The sequence below is a fragment of the Macrobrachium nipponense genome, chromosome 8, assembly GCF_015104395.2.
Source record: "Macrobrachium nipponense isolate FS-2020 chromosome 8, ASM1510439v2, whole genome shotgun sequence".
In the NCBI taxonomy this organism is placed as follows: domain Eukaryota; kingdom Metazoa; phylum Arthropoda; class Malacostraca; order Decapoda; family Palaemonidae; genus Macrobrachium; species Macrobrachium nipponense.
This window is the reverse complement of record NC_087203.1, coordinates 34,320,792-34,338,926: the sequence shown is the minus strand read 5'-3', so window position 1 is coordinate 34,338,926 and position 18,135 is coordinate 34,320,792. Positions and strand designations below refer to the sequence as shown.

General features: G+C 37.6%; 1 protein-coding gene across 7 annotated transcripts in view; it reads left to right on the top strand.

Annotated features, from left to right (window-relative positions):
- Positions 1 to 18,135, top strand: part of LOC135222669 (galanin receptor 2a-like) — a 711,404-nt gene that overhangs the window by 667,225 nt on the left and 26,044 nt on the right. For all 7 annotated transcript variants that reach the window (XM_064260820.1, XM_064260822.1, XM_064260816.1 and 4 more), the window contains one exon: positions 17,477 to 17,600. In XM_064260820.1, coding sequence (XP_064116890.1) covers positions 17,477 to 17,600 — 124 coding nt within the window. The remainder of the gene's footprint in view (positions 1 to 17,476; positions 17,601 to 18,135) is intronic.

The following is an 18,135-nucleotide window of genomic DNA, read 5'->3' as shown; positions in this document are numbered from 1 at the left end:
TCTGCACTGAGTGACCTCGCAGGTCTCAGCGCTTGGGCCTTCGGCCTAAATCGTATCTTCTATTTGATTCTGTTCTATTTCGTCTAATAGTCGTTGATTTGTGTACATGTTTTCTTATAGGCGCCTCTAACGTTCTAAGCATTCCAGGTATTTTTGAATCGATAAACTAGAATTATAGGGCGTATTTGGAATACCTCCTCAATATACAAGGTCTTCTACCTGTGAGCCATGGGATGAAATAAAAGTATATTATATTTTCTTTTATCCGGACCTATAATTATAAATAAACAGTGTATGAAAAAATATGGCAATAAATATATTTTCTTTTCCTTATTCTATTCCATTAATTGCTCACGAGTTAATTTTTAGATCATAAAAATGGTCATGAAAAGATTCTGAGCATATTTGTATATTGGTCATGAAAAGATTCTGAGCATATTTCTATATTGAATTTATGAAAACTTATATTTTGAATATTGAATTTATGGAAACCTATATTTTGAATTTATGATAATATGTAATAAAATTCCAGTACCAGGAACTATACGTTTTATTTTGGACTTATATATTCTTATTCTAAATCTGAAGTAGTGGGCCATGGGTATTTGGAGATATCAAAAGTAGGCCATGACCTCAAAAATGTTGAAGACCACTGCGACAGTGCAGCAAAATGGAATTTTCAGAAATCCAGATTAGCAAGACTCGTATTTTCCTTATGGTATCTTAGTTGTTTGGTTGAGATGAGGCTGTGCCAGCAAGACCCTGTGCCCCAAGGGTTCCCCTAAATTTGATAGAGAGTTGACGGGGATAAGAGGCTTATTGTGGACCGACAGCCCCGTAGGGGGCTAGTGCCATCAGTCACCTCATGCGGTGCACTGTAGGATTGCTTAAGGTTCTTTGCAGCGTCCCTTCGTCCCCTAGCTGCAACCCTTTTCATTCTTTTTACTGAACCTCCGTTCATATCTTTCTCTCTCTCCTTACTTTCCACCCTCTCCTGACAACTGATTCGTAGTGCAGCTATGAGGTTTTCCTCCTGTTACACCTTACGAACTTTTTACTGTCAGTTTCGGCCCTGAATGACCTCGTAGGCCCTAGCGCTTAGTCCTTGGCCTACATTTTCGCAGCACTCAAACCACAAGTGGATATTCGCCGAAGAAGAGCTTTCAAGTTGGGGACAAAATGGAACTTTTTAAAAAAAATCCAGTTAGAGATTTCATAGGCAAAGGAGACCTTCTTCACCTCTGGAAAAAGACCCAAGGAAAGGATTTTTGTTTTTGCTTTGTTTTTGTTCTCTACACGAGGAAGACGTGAGATGTTAGAGAAAGAATGAGGCATGCAGCTCAAGTGCATGATAGTGACAGCTTTCCACTGGGGAGCCTAGTTTTCAAATAGGTGGGAGAGGCTGAGGAAACAATCGTTATCAACAGGAGGTAGACGGTTAAGGGGGGAGGGGATGAAAGAGAGGAGAATGCCTCTGGAGAAGGAAGAGAGAGAGAGAGAGAGAGAGAGAGAGAGAGAGAGAGAGAGAGAAGAGAGGTTGCAGTGAAGTCAATAAATGTTTATCGATGTAAGCGGTATCAGCCCAGTCAAAATGAAAATAATATAATTGAAGGGGCACGAAGAAAGAGAGAAAGAGAGAGAGAGAGAGATATTGGCAAATGGAAAAGGAATAGAAAGTTATCACGAGAGGGAGAGATACGACTACGGTTTAGTCAGTAACTTTATAATCGTGTAAACTTGAGTATAAAAGAAGAAGGAGATAGAAATATATATACTGGCGAAGGAAGGACTGGCAGATTCAGTAAATAAAATGCATAATATCGGTTTACCTTTCAGCAACCAGTCAAATATGAAAAGGAAAAATAAAAAATTCACAGAGAGCAATAGAGAGTCAAGAGTGCAAACAATCACAGTTGAGGTGGATGAAATTTTAACCCCTATGAATATCCACTGAGAACAGCAGGCAACTCAGGAGCAAAGGTCAACATAAGAACTACATAAATGATTGCACTTCAGAATTTCAATCCTAATAACGGAGACGGGTCCATTTTTAAAGTGAGGATCATCTTTCGAAGCAGTTCCCTGTATCTGATAACAATGTAGCTATTTTTGACCAATTACCAGCTCTTGAATCATTCTTTAACCTGTGACCGTAAGTTGTGTATGATGTTAAAAAGGACGTTCATCCATGCGCCCCCTCGCTCAGTATGTTTCGAGATGGTTTGGTCACGTGGGGAGAAAAAGAGGTCGGTAGGCTGGAGGTAATTGTGTAATTTAGAATTGTTGGGAGGAAGGACCTTGTAGGAGCTGAGCAGAGGGACTGAAAGAGGCAACGAAGTACCTTAAAATCGAGAAAACAGCTGATTACGTACATGATAGAGGTGAATGACGCAATGTTTATGGGATGTTCAAAGCGCTGCGGATGAGTCTCCTGTGTAGTTGCACGAAGCCGCTGATTTTGTGGTTCTCGGCAAAGGAGGGTTATCCTTAAGTGAATAGTGACCAATGCTTCTTTTTTTTCAATACACTCAGCCTTATTAGAGGGAATGGCACAGCTGGTAGCAGAGTTCTGGGCTCGAAGTCGATCCAGCTGTGAATGGGCGGTACCACCTTCAGCAGGGCGGCTAAGAAATTACATGGGGCCAGGAAATTCATTCCAAAAGACTTGCCGAGAACCGAAGGGTTAACCACGGCTGCTACCATGATCCTTGATGGAATAAGTGTTATATAAAAAAAAACTACCTGCACTGACGAATATCTGTGCAGGATAATCATGCCATAGCAGTGACTGCATGCAACATTTTGATGTTAGTACATACAAGCATACGCAATCTTTTATATATATGTGTGTGTGTGTATTTGTCCAATGTAGCATGAAGGAACACGTACTTGAGAATATCCTTAAATTCACGGTAGAAAGGTAAGTGAAACAGGGACTTGGAACATGTACTTTCGTAAAATATACGAAAGTACCTATTCCAAGAACAAGTACTTTCGTAAAATATACGAAAGTACCTATTCCAAGTCCCATGTTTCACTTATCTTTCTACCGTGAATTTAAGTATGTATGTTTGTGTATGGCTAGATGGGGTGAGAAAAGAAGTGATAGCGTTAGTTTATCACATTAGCACAACCCCTTGGACAATAAAACGGGATAGTGTTCGCTGGGCTCCGTAAACACCAGAAGAGTTGGAGGACCCAGACCTAGTTATATGAGAACTTTGAAATGAAAAGCTGGAGCACCGAAATGTTGCGTGTTGTGTTGCCTTTACTTTGACATGTTCATTGTACACACGCAGTCAGTTGAAATTTACCCGCCATACCTGTAGTCATCTCCCATTACCGTTCTGTCATACATACAACAATAGTTTGTCATGTTATGTGTGATGTAGTGAATGGAAAAGGAGCCTAAATTGGGGTCGTTTTGTGAGACATCTTGAAGTTAAATCGTTTTCTTTTCTCTGTAGGGGATTTTTTTTATATCGAAATATTATGGTCTGATGCGTCACGTATTTTAGCATTTTTTTTTCTTGGTTTTGGTTTATATTCCCTCATTTGTCTGCATCGCATTACAGGGCAGGTAGACGCCTCCCGCGGATGACAGTGATAAAGGCTGCTATTTGTCCGTTTTCATTGTCATTACCTGTTTTCCCAGTTCCTATCCACCCCATTTTTGGTGAGGATGAACCCAATTTTTAATTCATCAGGCCTGGGTTCAATAAGGACACTTCGTTTCCGCTACCTCAGCCATAGCGTTGATGAGAAAATAAGGAACAAGTTTTTATATCGCTTATAGTGCCAGTAACTCTAAGTCCTAGGGTTGCAAGTTTAGATTAACTCCATTTGTACTTGCCATTTTTTATCCCAAACATACGTTTTTTATTTTCCTTTTTTTTTAGTTCATTACTTTTTAGCTGCCTTTCATTCTCAATATTTTTTTAAAGTTTTTCTTAACGTTCTTATTTCTATAATGACGCTTGTAATTTTACCATCACCTCAACAGTTTTATGAAGACTTTTGACATTGATGTATAAAGTATCTCTCCTCATGGCCATCAACAATCAACAGATCATAAATAAAAAATTAATTGCGTTGAGGTATATAATACTAATAGCTAATACTCAAGATTATGGATGAGCCTGTTACCTATTTAATAACGTGGGACTTTAGCCTTTTTGTGATTTTATTAGTATGATTTGTTTTTTACACTCTTCCTTTGTTTTCATCAAAATTCTGTCAATGGGCCTCTTTTAGCGTGTATTTTCTTGTTTCCAATAACCTCTCTTCATTCAAGGAGCGTACAAGTCAGTTCTTTTTGGGATTAAATGCCAATTAATATATTTTCTTAAAATATGGACTTAACTTACCTCTTTTGTAAAAGAAAAATGAGACGAGAGATTTTTAGACGAGCAGAACAGCTCACAATTGCTCAAAATAACGGAGTTAAATTTTAGTATAATACTTTGCTTTATCCTGAATTAATCATACGCTTCGCCTGTTACAAGAGGAAATAAGACCAAGGACTAAAACGAGTAACTGCAGTGTGGAAGGGTTACCCTAATAAGATTTTAATGGTTCCTGTTTAATCTTTCCTGTTCATTCTTTCATATTTTTACCAGAGGAAATAATAGTAAAAACCTAAGGGTCCTCCGCTAGCACTCTAGCCTCATCATAAAGTGAGATCTCCTTTACCATAAGTAAACACCTCTTTCGTCTCCAGTAACAACTGCATCACTGGGCATCGTTATCTTGTGGCGATTATGCTTCCAGAGAAATTTCGAAATCCCGTGTGGCAGAACCGAACGCAGAGTCACACTCCAGGTTTTTTTTTTTTTTTTTTTTTTTTAAACATCCAGTATGGCTTGCTTTAATGTTCATCGCTATTCAGGTTTGAATTCCATCGCTTTTTTTCCCTGTGAACGGCCGTGTTCGAGTTGGACCTTGATGAGTGGTGCTTTTCTTTTCCACTCCGATTCTGTTCCCAGGAGCTTTTCGTTTATAGAGCAAGATTTCCTCCAATACTGAGACGTTCCTCTCTCTCTCTCTCTCTCTCTCTCTCTCTCTCTCTCTCTCTCTCTCTCTCTCCTTTGAAAGGAAAAGCTTCCTTGAATCTGCACCATTCTGCTTGTGCAGAGCGAAACTACCTGTTGCTTGTATTCTGACCTCCTCCTCTCTCTCTCTCTCTCTCTCTCTCTCTCTCTCTCTCTCTCTCTCTCTCTCTTTCTGTTACTAAATTGGTGCACAAACGTTAACAGAAACGAAACGTTCCGCTTTGTCCTCATGCTGTTTAACGATGACTTTTAAACTCAAATCAAAGACAAAGTTTTATTTCCGATTTTCTTTAAGACCCATTTGACCTGATTATCAATATTTTGTTCACTCACAAACCAATTACGACAGAAAAAAAAGCAATCCTCAATACCAGCCAAGCACAGGAGACATTAACCATTTAAAAACGAACTTAGGAAAAAGCTTGCATTTTTAAAACTCGTCCGGAGAACCAAGGAGACCCTGAGAAGGAGGAGGAGGCAATTACAGCCGATGGAATCATTCGATTCAGGAAATAAAAGTAAACTGACAACCGATGATGTCAACAGTGGAAATTTAATTGGATTCCGATTGCCGGCTTTCCTTTTGGGTTTTATGCTTTTTATTTTGCAGGGGCGTTGGACGGGGCGGGTGAAGGGAGTTTTATGACATTCATTTTTCATTGTACTATGAGAAGGGACTGCAAGGCATGATAAAGGTTCTTTTGGTTTTTTTTTATTTACGTGTATTATTATAGTGTTTGTCATCGTTAATTTTTCTGGTATACAGCGGGAAAACAAGAATTGGATTCGCTGCTTTTTCATCCTCGATTCCACTTGATCGTCTTATCATAAAAACTCATGACCAATATTCTGATATAAAGAAAGAAAATTTCAAGTTATGACGAAAAAATAGAAAAATTAAAAGAAAGGGGAAAGATGAGGCAATCACAAGAGAATAAAATAATCATTACTATTATTCGGTGATTTTCTTTAACGCCTTCGATATATGGGTTCCATCTTTACCTCTCCTCCCGGGGATAGGGATGGAAAGAGGAAAAGAAAAACCGGAGTAGATAGGGAACGAGAACGGCGGGGACAACAGATGGACAGATGAGAGATATGAGGAGAGGGGAGGGGGGTTGGGGATTTTCGGGGGGTGGGATAGGGAGGGGAGCGAGAATCTACACAAGATCAAAGACGATTCAGTCGAAGGAGCGGCTGTATAGGGACGAAATGACCAGGAATTCGTTAATTAGGGGATGATCAGTCGACGAGAGGACAGGTAGAAGGTGCGCGATGATGAGATTTCCCCTTTTTTTGTGAGAGAGAGAGAGAGAGAGAGAGAGAGAGAGAGAGAGAGTGAGTGAGTGAGTGAGTTTGCATTAGATGGGTAAATGGTGTTTGTGGAAAGATAACTATTGGAACGAATTTTTTTTATGATGTCTAGTGTCGCATTTTTTTTTTTTTTTCGTGGAAGGGTCCTTTTGGTATTATAAATATTCCATTTGCATATATTTCTTTCAGTGAACTTATATATATGAATGCTTAATTCGTCTTCTCTCTTTAGTCAATGGCAGTAATGAATCTCAAGATAGAGTTTAATTTTTGAAGATCTGTGAGTTAAGGCTGAATATCCAGAGTGTCAGCTCGACTAATGCTGAGCTGCCTTGTAGAATTAAAATCTCTATTTCCACTAGACTTTACGAGCCTTATTAGCCTGAGGTAGATCATCAAAGGTTTTACTCAAGATCTGGACTTACATGATCAAATGAACTCTGGCTCGGATGTTATACATCTATAAACATATAGTATTTCATCTTTTTTTTTATATCTATTGGCATCACTTCGTTAATTTTCGCTTCGGGGATCGGAGAAGTTGCTTTTGAGTCAAACAGCGACGGGGAGAAATTGTTTTTGAGTCAAACAGCGACAGGGAGAATTTGTTTATGAGTCAGACAGCAAAGGGGAGAAATTGTTTTTGAGTCAAACAGCGACGGGGAGAAATTGCTTTTGAGTCAGACAGCAAAAGGGAGAAATTATTTTTGAGTCAAACAGCGACGGAGAGAAATTGTTTTTGAGTCAAACCGCGACGGAGAGAAATTGTTTTTGAATCAAACAGCGACGGAGAGAAATTGTTTATGAATCAAACAGCGAAGGGGAGAAGTTGTTTTGAGTCAAACAGCGAAGGGGAGAAATTGTTTTTGAGTCAAACAGCGATGGGGAGAAATTGTTTTTTAGTCAAACAGCGACGGAGAGAAATTGTTTATGAGTCAAACAGCAACGGAGAGAAATTGATTTTGTGTCAAACAGCGACAGAGAGAAATTGTTTTTGAGTCAAACGGTGACGGAGAGAAATTGTTTTTCTGTCAAACAGCAACGGAGGGAAATTGTTTTTAAGTCAAACAACAATGGGGAGAAATTGTCTGTGAGTCAGAAAGCGACAGAGAGAAATTGTTTTCGAGTCAAACAGTGACGGGGAGAAATTGTTTTTGAGTCAAACAGCGACGGGGAGAAATTGTTTTTGAGTCAGACAGCGACGGTGAGAAATTGTTTTTGAGTCAGACAGCGACGGAGAGAAATTGTTTTTGAGTCAGACAGCGACGGGGAAAAATTGTTTTTGAGTCAGATAGCGACGGAGAGAAATTGTTTTTGAGTCAGACAGCGACAGAGAGAAATTGTTTTTGAGTCAGACAGTGACGGAGAGAATTTGTTTTTGAGTCAGACAGCGAAGGGGAGAAATTGTTTTTGAGTCAGACAGCCATGAAGGGAAATTGTTTTTGAGTCAAACAGCGACGGAGAGAAATTGTTTATGAATCAAACAGCGAAGGGGAGAAGTTGTTTTGAGTCAAACAGCGACAGGGAGAAATTGTTCTTGATTCAAACAGCGACGAAGAGAAATTGTTTATGAGTCAAACAGCAAAGAAGAGAAATTGTTTTTGAGTCAAACAGCGAAGGGGAGAAATTGTTTTTGAGTCAAACAGTGATGGGAAGAAATTGTTTTTTAGTCAAACAGCGACGGAGAGAAATTGTTTATTAGTCAAACAGCAACGGAGAGAAATTGTTTTTGTGTCAAACAGCAACAGAGAGAAATTATTTTTGAGTCAAACAGTGACGGAGAGAAATTGTTTTTCTGTCAAACAGCGACGGAGAGAAATTGTTTTTAAGTCAGACAACAACGGGGAGAAATTGTTTTTGAGTCAGAAAGCGACAGAGAGAAATTGTTTTTGAGGTCCAAACAGTGACGGGGAAGGGGAGAAATTGTTTTTTTTGAGTCAAACAGCGGACGGAGAGAAACGGTGTTTTTTTGGAGTCAAACAGCGACGGAGAGAAATTGTTTTTGAGTCAAACAGCGACGGAGAGAAATTGTTTTTGAGTCAGACAGCGACGGAGAGAAATTGTTTTTGAGTCAGACAGCGACGGAGAGAAATTGTTTTTGAGTCAGATAGCGACGGAGAGAAATTGTTTTTGAGTCAGATAGCGACGGAGAGGAAAATTTTAAATGTTTTTGAGTCCAGATAGCGAACGGAGGAGAGAAATTATTTTTGAGTCAGATAGCGAAGGGGAGAAATTGTTTTTGAGTCAGATAGCGACAGGAAGAAATTGTTTTTGAGTGAGATAGCGACGGAGAGAAATTGTTTTTGAGTCAGATAGCGATGGAGAGAAATTGTTTTTGATTCAGATAGCGACGGAGAGAAATTGTTTTTGAGTGAGATAGCGACGGAGAGAAATTGTTTTTGAGTCAGATAGCGAAGGGGAGAAATTGTTTTTTAGTCAGATAGCGAAGGGGAGAAATTGTTTTTGAGTCTATCAGCGACGGGGGGAAATTGTTTTTGAGTCAGACAGCGACGGAGAGAAATTGTTTTTGAGTCAGGCATTGATGGGGAGAAATTGTTTTTGAGTCAGATAGCGACGAAGAGAAATCGTTTTTGAGTAAAACAGCGAAGGGGAGAAATTATTTTAGAGTCAAACAGCGACGGGGAGAAATTGTTTTGAGTCAGATAGCGACAGGGAGAAATGGCTTTTGACTCGGATAGTGACTGGGAGAAATTGTTTTTGAGTCAGATAGCGACGGAGAGAAATTGCTTTTGAGTCAGACAGCGACGAAGAGAAATTGTTTTTGAGTCAAACAGCAACGGAGAGAAATTGTTGTTTTTGAGTCAGACAGCGACGAAGAGAAATTGTTTTTGAGTCAAACAGCAACGGAGAGAAATTGTTTTTGAGTCAGACAGCGACGGAGAGAAATTGTTTTTGAGTCAGACAGTGACGAGGAGAAATTTTTTTTGAGTCAGACAGCGACGGAGAAAAATTATTTTTGAGTCAGACAGTGAATGGGAGAAATTGTTTTTGAGTCAGACAGCGACGAAGAGAAATCATTTTTAAGTAAAACAGCAAAGGGGAGAAATTGTTTTGAGTCAAACAGTGACGGGGTAGAAATTATTTTAGAGTCAAACAGTGACGGGGAGAAATTGTTTTTGAGTCAAACAGCGACGGAGAGAAATTGTTTTTGAGTCAGACAACGATGGGGAGAAATTGTTTTTGAGTCAGACAGCGACAGTGAGAAATTGTTTTTTGAGTCAAACAGCGACGGGGAGAAATTGTTTTTGAGTCAAACAGCGACGGAGAGAATTTGTTTTTGAGTCAAACAGCGATGGAGATAAATTATTTTTCAGTCACACAGCAACGGAGAGAATTTGTTTTTGAGTCGAAGAGCGACGGAGAGAAATTGTTTTTGAGTCAAACAGCGACGGAGAGAAACTGTTTTTGAGTTAAACAGCGACGGGGTTGAAATTGTTTTTGAGTTAAACAGCGACGGAGAGAAATTGTTTTTGAGTCAAACAGCAACAGAGAAAAATTGTTTTTGTTAAACAGCGACGGGGAGAAGTTGTTTTTGAGTTAAACAGCGACGGAGAGAAATTGTTTTTGAATCAAACAGCGACAGAGAAAAATAGTTTTTGAGTCAAACAGCGACAGAGAGAAATTGTTTTTGAGTCACACAGCGACCGAGAGAAATTGTTTTTGAGTCAAACAGCGACGGAGAGAAACTGTTTTTGAGGTAAACAGCGACAGAGACAAATTGTTTTTGACTCACACAGTGACCAAGAGAAAATTTTTTTGAGTCAAACAGCGATGGAGAGAAACTGTTTTTGAGTCAAACAACGATGGAGAGAAACTGTTTTTGAGGCAAACAGCGACGGGGAGAAACTGTTTTTGAGTCAAACAGCGATGGAGAGAAATTGTTTTTGAGTCAAACAGCAACGGAGAGAAACTGTTTTTGAGTTAACCAGCAACGGAGAAAAATAGTTTCTGAGTCAGACAGCGACAGACAGAATTTGTTTTTGAGTCAAACAGCGACGGAGAGAAATTGTTTTTGAGTCAAACAGCGACGGAGAGAAACTGTTTTTGCGTCAAAAAGCAAAGGAGAGAAATAGTTTTTGCGTCAAACCGCGACCGAGAAAAATTGTTTTTGAGTCAGACAGCAACGAGGAGAGAAATTTCCTTAGTCCCATTATGCACATCACGATGTTTATGCCGTCGTCTGTCAGCTATTCTGTGATTCGTTGTCATTGTTTTCGTTGCCTCATGATCTCAGACATCCAAGTCCCGGATCACGCTAGAGCTTGGTAAGGTAAGACACGGGAAAAGGGATTTTGACGGAGGAAAAATCTATTTCTGGGCAGTGACCTGTGCAATACTTTTACCTTAGAAATGAGTGCTAAAGGAATCATTTCACAGAGCGACACAGGCTGAGCCCAGAAATTAACTTGTTATCCATTATCCGATTTCACCATCGAAGTTATTAGAATTCAAGTAGGTGGAATGATAGCTGATGGAGAGCAGGACTATACATCAATGACCTGAGCCTGAGGTTTTTCCTAGAGTATTGGGAGCGGTGCACTGGGGCTCAAAGTCTTGACAAAAGACCTCGGATTCCTCTGTTAGCTGCAGTCGCTATCGGTAATTCTAGTCTTCGTATGTAAACGCAATCGAATTCCAAACTCACACATACATACTACATACATATATATATATATATATATATATATATATATATATCATATATAATATATATATATATATATATGTGTGTGTGTGTGTGTGTGTGTGTGTATATATATAGTATATATATATATATATATATATATATATATATATATATAGTATATATATAATATATATATATATATATATATATTATATATATATATATATATTGTATATATATGTATATCTATAAATATAACGTATGTATGTAAGTATATACATATATAGTATATATATGACGTATGTATGTATATATTTATGTATATACGTATATATATATATATAATATATATATATATATATATATATATATATATATAATATATTGTAAGACTTCTTTGCGTGTTATCTTACAAGTATTGAGACTAACGCGGACACTTTTTAATTTCCTGTACGATCTAGTCTATGAAAGCGACGTAGGGAGACGGGATTGGATACTAGACAGTAATGGAGAGAGAGAGAGAGAGAGAGAGAGAGAGAGAGAGAGAGATAGAGAGAGAGAGAGTAGAGAGAGAGAGGAAATTACCTGGGTGACTGCCATCTCAGAAGCTCATATCACAGGAAAAAACAGCCAGAAAAAAAACATATATTTTATATAGCCTAATTTTTATTGCTGAAGAGTTGAGAGAGAATGCGGAAAGCTCCAGAAACATTTTAAAGACAGTAGTATGTCCTGGAGATTCTTTTATGAATGCTCAATATATACATACAATAATATACATATTATATCTATATATATATATATATATATATATATATACCTATATATATATATAATATATATATTATATATGTGTGTGTGTGTATGTGTGTGTGTATTTTAAAGTTCTCTAGATATATTTTTTCTCTTTCTTGCAAATATCTTAAACACTGTTTATTTGTAAATACTATTCTTTATTTATTTATTTTCGTCTTCTTCGAAAATGTGACAAATACGTCTGAACCCCGTATTTCAAAAAGACATCATTATTATTTAAAAGAAATGAACGAACTAAGAATACGGGTGTATTTAGTCATTACTAAAGACGGTTTCGCCTATGCATTATTTTATCATTTTTATAAAGATGCCGAGGAGGGTGTGGTTACCATAGTGAACTGCTCGTCTAGGCTTTGGAACTCTCCTGTTGCTTCTGTTTTTCCTGATTCGTATAACATTTTTTCTTTTTAACGAAATGAAACTAATGACTTGGTTTTGTCTGTCCATTCGCACTTTTTCTATCCTCCCTCAGATCTTAAAAACTACTGAGGCTAGAGGGCTGCAAATGGGTATGTTGATCATCCAAACCTCCCATCATCAAACATGACAAATTGCAGCCCTTTAGCCTCAGTAATGTTTCTTTTACTTAAGGTTAAAGTTGGCCATAATTGTGCTCATGGCACCGTTATATGTACCAACAACACTGACCACCACTGAACCGTGGTTGAGTTTCCTGGGCCGTGGCTAAGGGTTTCATGGGCCAAGGCTATACAGAAAACTCGTTTTTTTTCCTGAGTTAAAAAAAGATATTACGTTGCCTGTCCAAAAGACCTTTGTTTTTGTATAATGGATTTTTTTTAAATTCAGAAAGGACATTCAAAAAAAAAATTAAAAAGGAAAATCGATTACAATTTTTGATGACATGGTCAGTAGAGAGCTCAAAAAGGTTTATTTATGGCAATATGGAAAGCAAATGACGAAACATTTACGACTGATCACTCCTCTAACCCAAAACGGAATTATCGAGATGCATTCATTCCATTTAAGCCTCAACAGCAAATGGAATGGGTCAAAGCAGGTCAAATTGATCATAATGAAAATAGATTACTCACAGGGGACGAGAAGCCCTCGGGGTGAAAAATGTTTCCCTTAGACAAAAGAAGATTTTTAATTTGAAAAGGTCAGCAATATATAAGTGAAACAGAACGAATAGCCAGAGCGCTGTTCAGTAGTTAAACGAGATCAATGAATCATATTTCTAGACTGATAGGACATCCCCCAAGGATTTGTTCCTCAGCGAAAAAGGGGAATTAGAATAAGTTAACGATAAAGAAGTTGGATGGACAGCAAGGGAGAGGTAAAATTCCCTTATCTCTAACTCAACGCGAAACACCTGTTTCTAACCTTTTTAGGCTTTCTTAACACCCCCCCCCCCCCTCTCCCACCGTCGCACGAAGAACAAAAACAACAACAAAGTAATTATTAGGCTTAGCTCCAGAGTAAAACACCTTTTTCAGACCTTTTTTTAGGCTTTCCTGCTCCCCGACCAACAACAACATTAACAACAACAACAACAACGTAGCTTGTTAGTAAGCGAAAATAGATACCAAAGCGGCTTTTTAATAACATCTAAGCCTTGCTGTAAGCATTGACCAACCTTCTGCAACTCCTGACTGCTTTTTCAGAGCAGAATTGTGCGGTCTTTTGCAGCGACATTTCCCGTTCGTGTTGCTTCGTCTTTCCTCCCTGAAGTCATGGAAAATGACTTAGCAATACCAGTTATATAAGCTGTCCAGCTCCGCCTTTGGATATGTAACGTGCCATTGAAATCTCCGGTCAGAAAGAAACCCTTCAAAAAAATTTTTTTTTTTTTTTTTTTTTTCATAAGGTTTGGCGCAGCCTTGTGTACTGGCTTTGTTACTTATTCTGCTTGCTTCAATAAATTGAAATGGGCTCTAAAGAAAATGGTTACAAAAAAAAAAAAAAATAGCCAAATTTTTATTTTATTTTATTTTATTTTTAGCAGCGCCTCAATGGCGTGATCGGTATGGTCTTGACCTGTCACCTCTGTGGCTACGAGTTCGATTGTCGGGCATTCCATCGAGGTGTGAGAGATGTGTATTTCTGGTGATAGAAGTTCACTCTCGACGTGGTTGGGAAGTCACGTAAAGTCGTTGGTCCCGTTGCTGAATAACCACTGGTTCCATGCAACGTAAAAACACCATTCAAACAAACATTTTTTATTCAGTGTTATATGTAACGACAACTCCACTTTCGGAAAAACTTAACTAACATTAAGACCAAAAGTAACGTGACTTCCATTGGCCAAGATGCTTAGAAAAGACATAATCCAAGTATATCCTATGAGGTTCACTGGTATCCTCTAAGGAAACAAATGACTTAAACCAGTATCACATCTCACAGGTATCCTGTAAGCCTATAAAGTTTGCCTGTCAAATTTTTAAACGTAACCTGTGACTTCCACTAGTATTATTCTTAAGTATATATCTTCTTCTGTATATACTCGTTATCATTTTGAGTTCACGGGTATCCTTGCTAATTGGACCTTATGGTGATCAGCATCTTTTTTTAGATATATCCTCTCAAGTTCAGTAGCAGACTTTCAGAATATATCATCTGAAGTTCACTAGTATCTATTAGGAGTATAATATCAAGTTCACCGGTATTCTTTTTCGGTATTACCCCTGAAGCTGAGTAATATCATTCCCTAGTATATGCTCTGAATTCACTAGTATATTTTCTACTTACATCCTCAGAAGTTCACTAGTATCTTTTCCAACTGTATCTCCTGAAAATAACTAGTACCTTTTCTAGGTGTATCTTCTGAAGTTAACTACTATCTTTTCCATGTGTGTTTCCTGAAGTTCATTTATATCTTCTAATTTCTAAGTATATCTTCTGCAGTTCACTTGTATCTTTCCTAAGCATATCCTCTGAAGCTCATTAGCATCTTTTCTATGTATTTCCTCTGAAGGTCACTTATATCTTCTCTCCGTATATCCTCTGAAGTTCACTCGTATCTTTCCTAAGTATAACCTCTGAAGTTCACTACTATCGTTTCCAAGCGTGTCTCTCAGAAGATACACTTCTTTTGGAAGTGTATCTTCTGAAGTTCACTAGTATCTAAGAAGTGTATCTGCTGTAGTTAATTTTTCGATTGTATCTCCTGAAGTTCACTAGTAAGTTCATTACTAGTTCATTAGCATCTTTTCTACGCATATTCTCTGAAGTTCACTTGTATCTTCTCTACGTTTATCGTCAAAAGTTCACTCGTATCTTTCCTAAGTATATCCTCTGAAGTTCACTTGTATCTTCTCTACGTTTATCGTCTAAAGTTCACTCGTATCTTTCCTAAGTATATCCTCTGAAGTTCACTACTATCGTTTCCAAGTGTATCGCCTAAAAATCACTGGTATCTTTTCACTTGTATCTTTTTTACGTATATCCTCTGAGGTTCACTTGTATCTGTTTTACGTATATCCTCTAACGTTCACTTGTATCTTTTCTACGTATGTCCTCTAACGTTCACTTGTATCTGTTCTACTTAAATCCTCTGAAGTTCACTTGTATCTGTTTTACGCATACCCTCTAAAGTTTACTCGTATCTTTTCTTTGTATATCTTCTGAAGTTCACTTGTATCTTTTCTATGTATATCCTCTGAAGTTGACCGGTATCTTTTCTGCGTATATCCTATGAAGTCCCCCAGTGTCCTCTAGAAGTGTATATCACTCGAACAGATTCTGCCACATAGAATATGCATGAGAGGCGCCGGTCTCTTCTCAGCCAGGGTGAAATAATACTGCCAAAATATTCCGAAATCAAAGGACGACCTCCCTTGCAGAGAAGCACTCAGCGCTAGGGGCGCTTTCAAGAGAATGAATGATAGCGCCAATTTTATAGACGCTGCCAGAGAGGTGCATTAGAGCCGGTAAAGAAATGCTTGCGCACAAGTCCACGCAGGAATTTCGACTGTTTGTCTTAAGTTTATATATATATATATATATATATATATATATATATATATATATATATATATATATATATACATACATACATACATACATACATACATACATACATATATCATACATATAATATATGTATAACTGAATCACGAAAGTTAGGAACGTGATAAATCCATAAATAAGATATATGCCACGAAGGAAAAATAAACGAAGGAGTATCTGCGAAACCTTTCGACGTTAAACGTCCTTTACTAAGCAGAAACTGCTGAGTAAAGGACGTTTAAAGTCGAAAGGTCTCGCAGATACTCCTTCGTTTATTTTTCCTTCGTGGCATATATCTTTGTTATACGTAATATATATTTATATATACACTCTAAATACATAGAGTGCATACATTTTCAAACGAATAACACGTCTCAATATGCTGATGTGAAAATGTTCATTTTCAAGTCTCCCAATGTTTATGGTTGTGCGTTCTGTCTGCTTGCAGGTTCGTCTTAAAATGTTCAAACGCTATTCACATGATTAGAGATTTCCCGCCACCCCCCCCCCCCCCCCCCCCCCCCCCCCCCCCCCCCCCCCCCCCCCCCCCCCCCCCAACCACCCCATGTTTCCAGTGCTTCCCTTCCCCTCGACACATCCCCAAAAATGCCTGTTGTGTCCCAGCCGTAAAATCAGAAACTTTTTTATTTTCAGTTTTTACGTCTTGATATTTGTTCGGTAGCTGGTTTTTAGTGCATCCCTTCCTTTAGAAAATATCTCTAAAATATTCACTAATATTTACAGCTCCGTGAATATTTATATCTAAATAATAGCTGGGGTTTTGGACCATCCATCTCGTAGAAAATAAATAAATAAAAAGTAAATCAAAATGTTTATACGATCTCCTCTCTTCCCATATGAATACACCCCTACATAAGTAACAAAATATTAATAACATCAAAAGAACTGTTGAGTGTCCAGATTTTCCACACACTTTTAATTTCATGCGTTGAAAGCTTATGAAACATTTTTAGTCCTTTTTTGACAGATTATGAAAAAGCGTCAAATATCGTCAACACTTCATCTTTTCCTGTATCTAAAACCAGCTAAATGTCAGCACTAATAAAATGCGTTATTTAAGGTTAAAAAAAATATATACCACGGTCACAAAGATTATACTTTTCATTCCCAGTTTTTCATTTGTGCAAAAGTATATTTATAGAACGCTTTTTGACCTCAGTTTTTATTTTCTGCACCACAAAGAGTTCAAGCGAACTAGACCTGAAGGCTGTAAATCTCTCGCGTATTTAATTTATTCTTTCGTATATTCTTTCTTGTTGCTGTGACGGAGTTTATCGTGATTTTATAATAATTTTCTAAGGGGTCTACAATAATAAAAATGTTAAAAGTTCGTGTATAATTTATAAACACTTTATACAAAGCTTTCGAACCCTTCTCTTGGTTCGTCTTCTGTCCAAGGATTCGAAAGCTTTTATAAAGTTTTTTATAAATTATACACGAACTTTCAACATTTTTATTATAGTAGACCCCTTAGAACATTGTATAAACTCTCGTGATGGAGAGTTTTTCCCAAATAATAATAATAATAATAATAATAATAATAATAATAATAATAATAATAATAATAATAGTCCCCGTTTTCAGCAGTCTGTAAACTTGAAATCATGTATGACAATGAATATGGAGTAATCAAAATTTTCTTTTCTATTTCCAACAGGTTCATCGTGATTGTGTTCCCGATGAGGTCTCGTTCGTTGTGCACAATGAGTAACTGCCGAAGGTCGGTTCTCTTCGTCTGGGTCGTGTCTCTGGTCCTCGCCTGTCCCATCATCAAGGTTATGGTGAGGACATCATGTTGAATGTTGTTCTATTACTCAAAATTAAATTGTTTAGTCACCCAAAATGACATTCGCGTTGTCTTCCAAAAGCACTGAATTTCATGTCTTCAAAAACTACTGAATTGCATTGTCTTCCAAAAGCACTGAATTTCATTGTTTTCAAAAACTACTGAATTTCGCTGTCTTCAAAAAAAGTAGTGAATTTTACTGTCTCCAAAAAGTACTGAATTTCATGTCTTCAAATGGTACTGAATTGGAGTTTACTAATATTTCAGATTTTTTTAACGCAAAATATACCCATTCATAGTCTTCCCAGATGATTGTGACATAAGTTAAAACTTTTTTCCCCGAATTTGCGTATATTTAAGGATCATTTTTCAAAGGAAAATTAGGATTTTGTTTCCTTTCAAAAGCGCAAATATGATACCATGGTTTTTCCTGATGAAATTTTTGGTGTGCTTAATGTTAATTATACTCGAAAGACAAGGGGTTGTAAAATCTGACTTTTTATTGGATAATAATGTTCGGGTCATCCCTT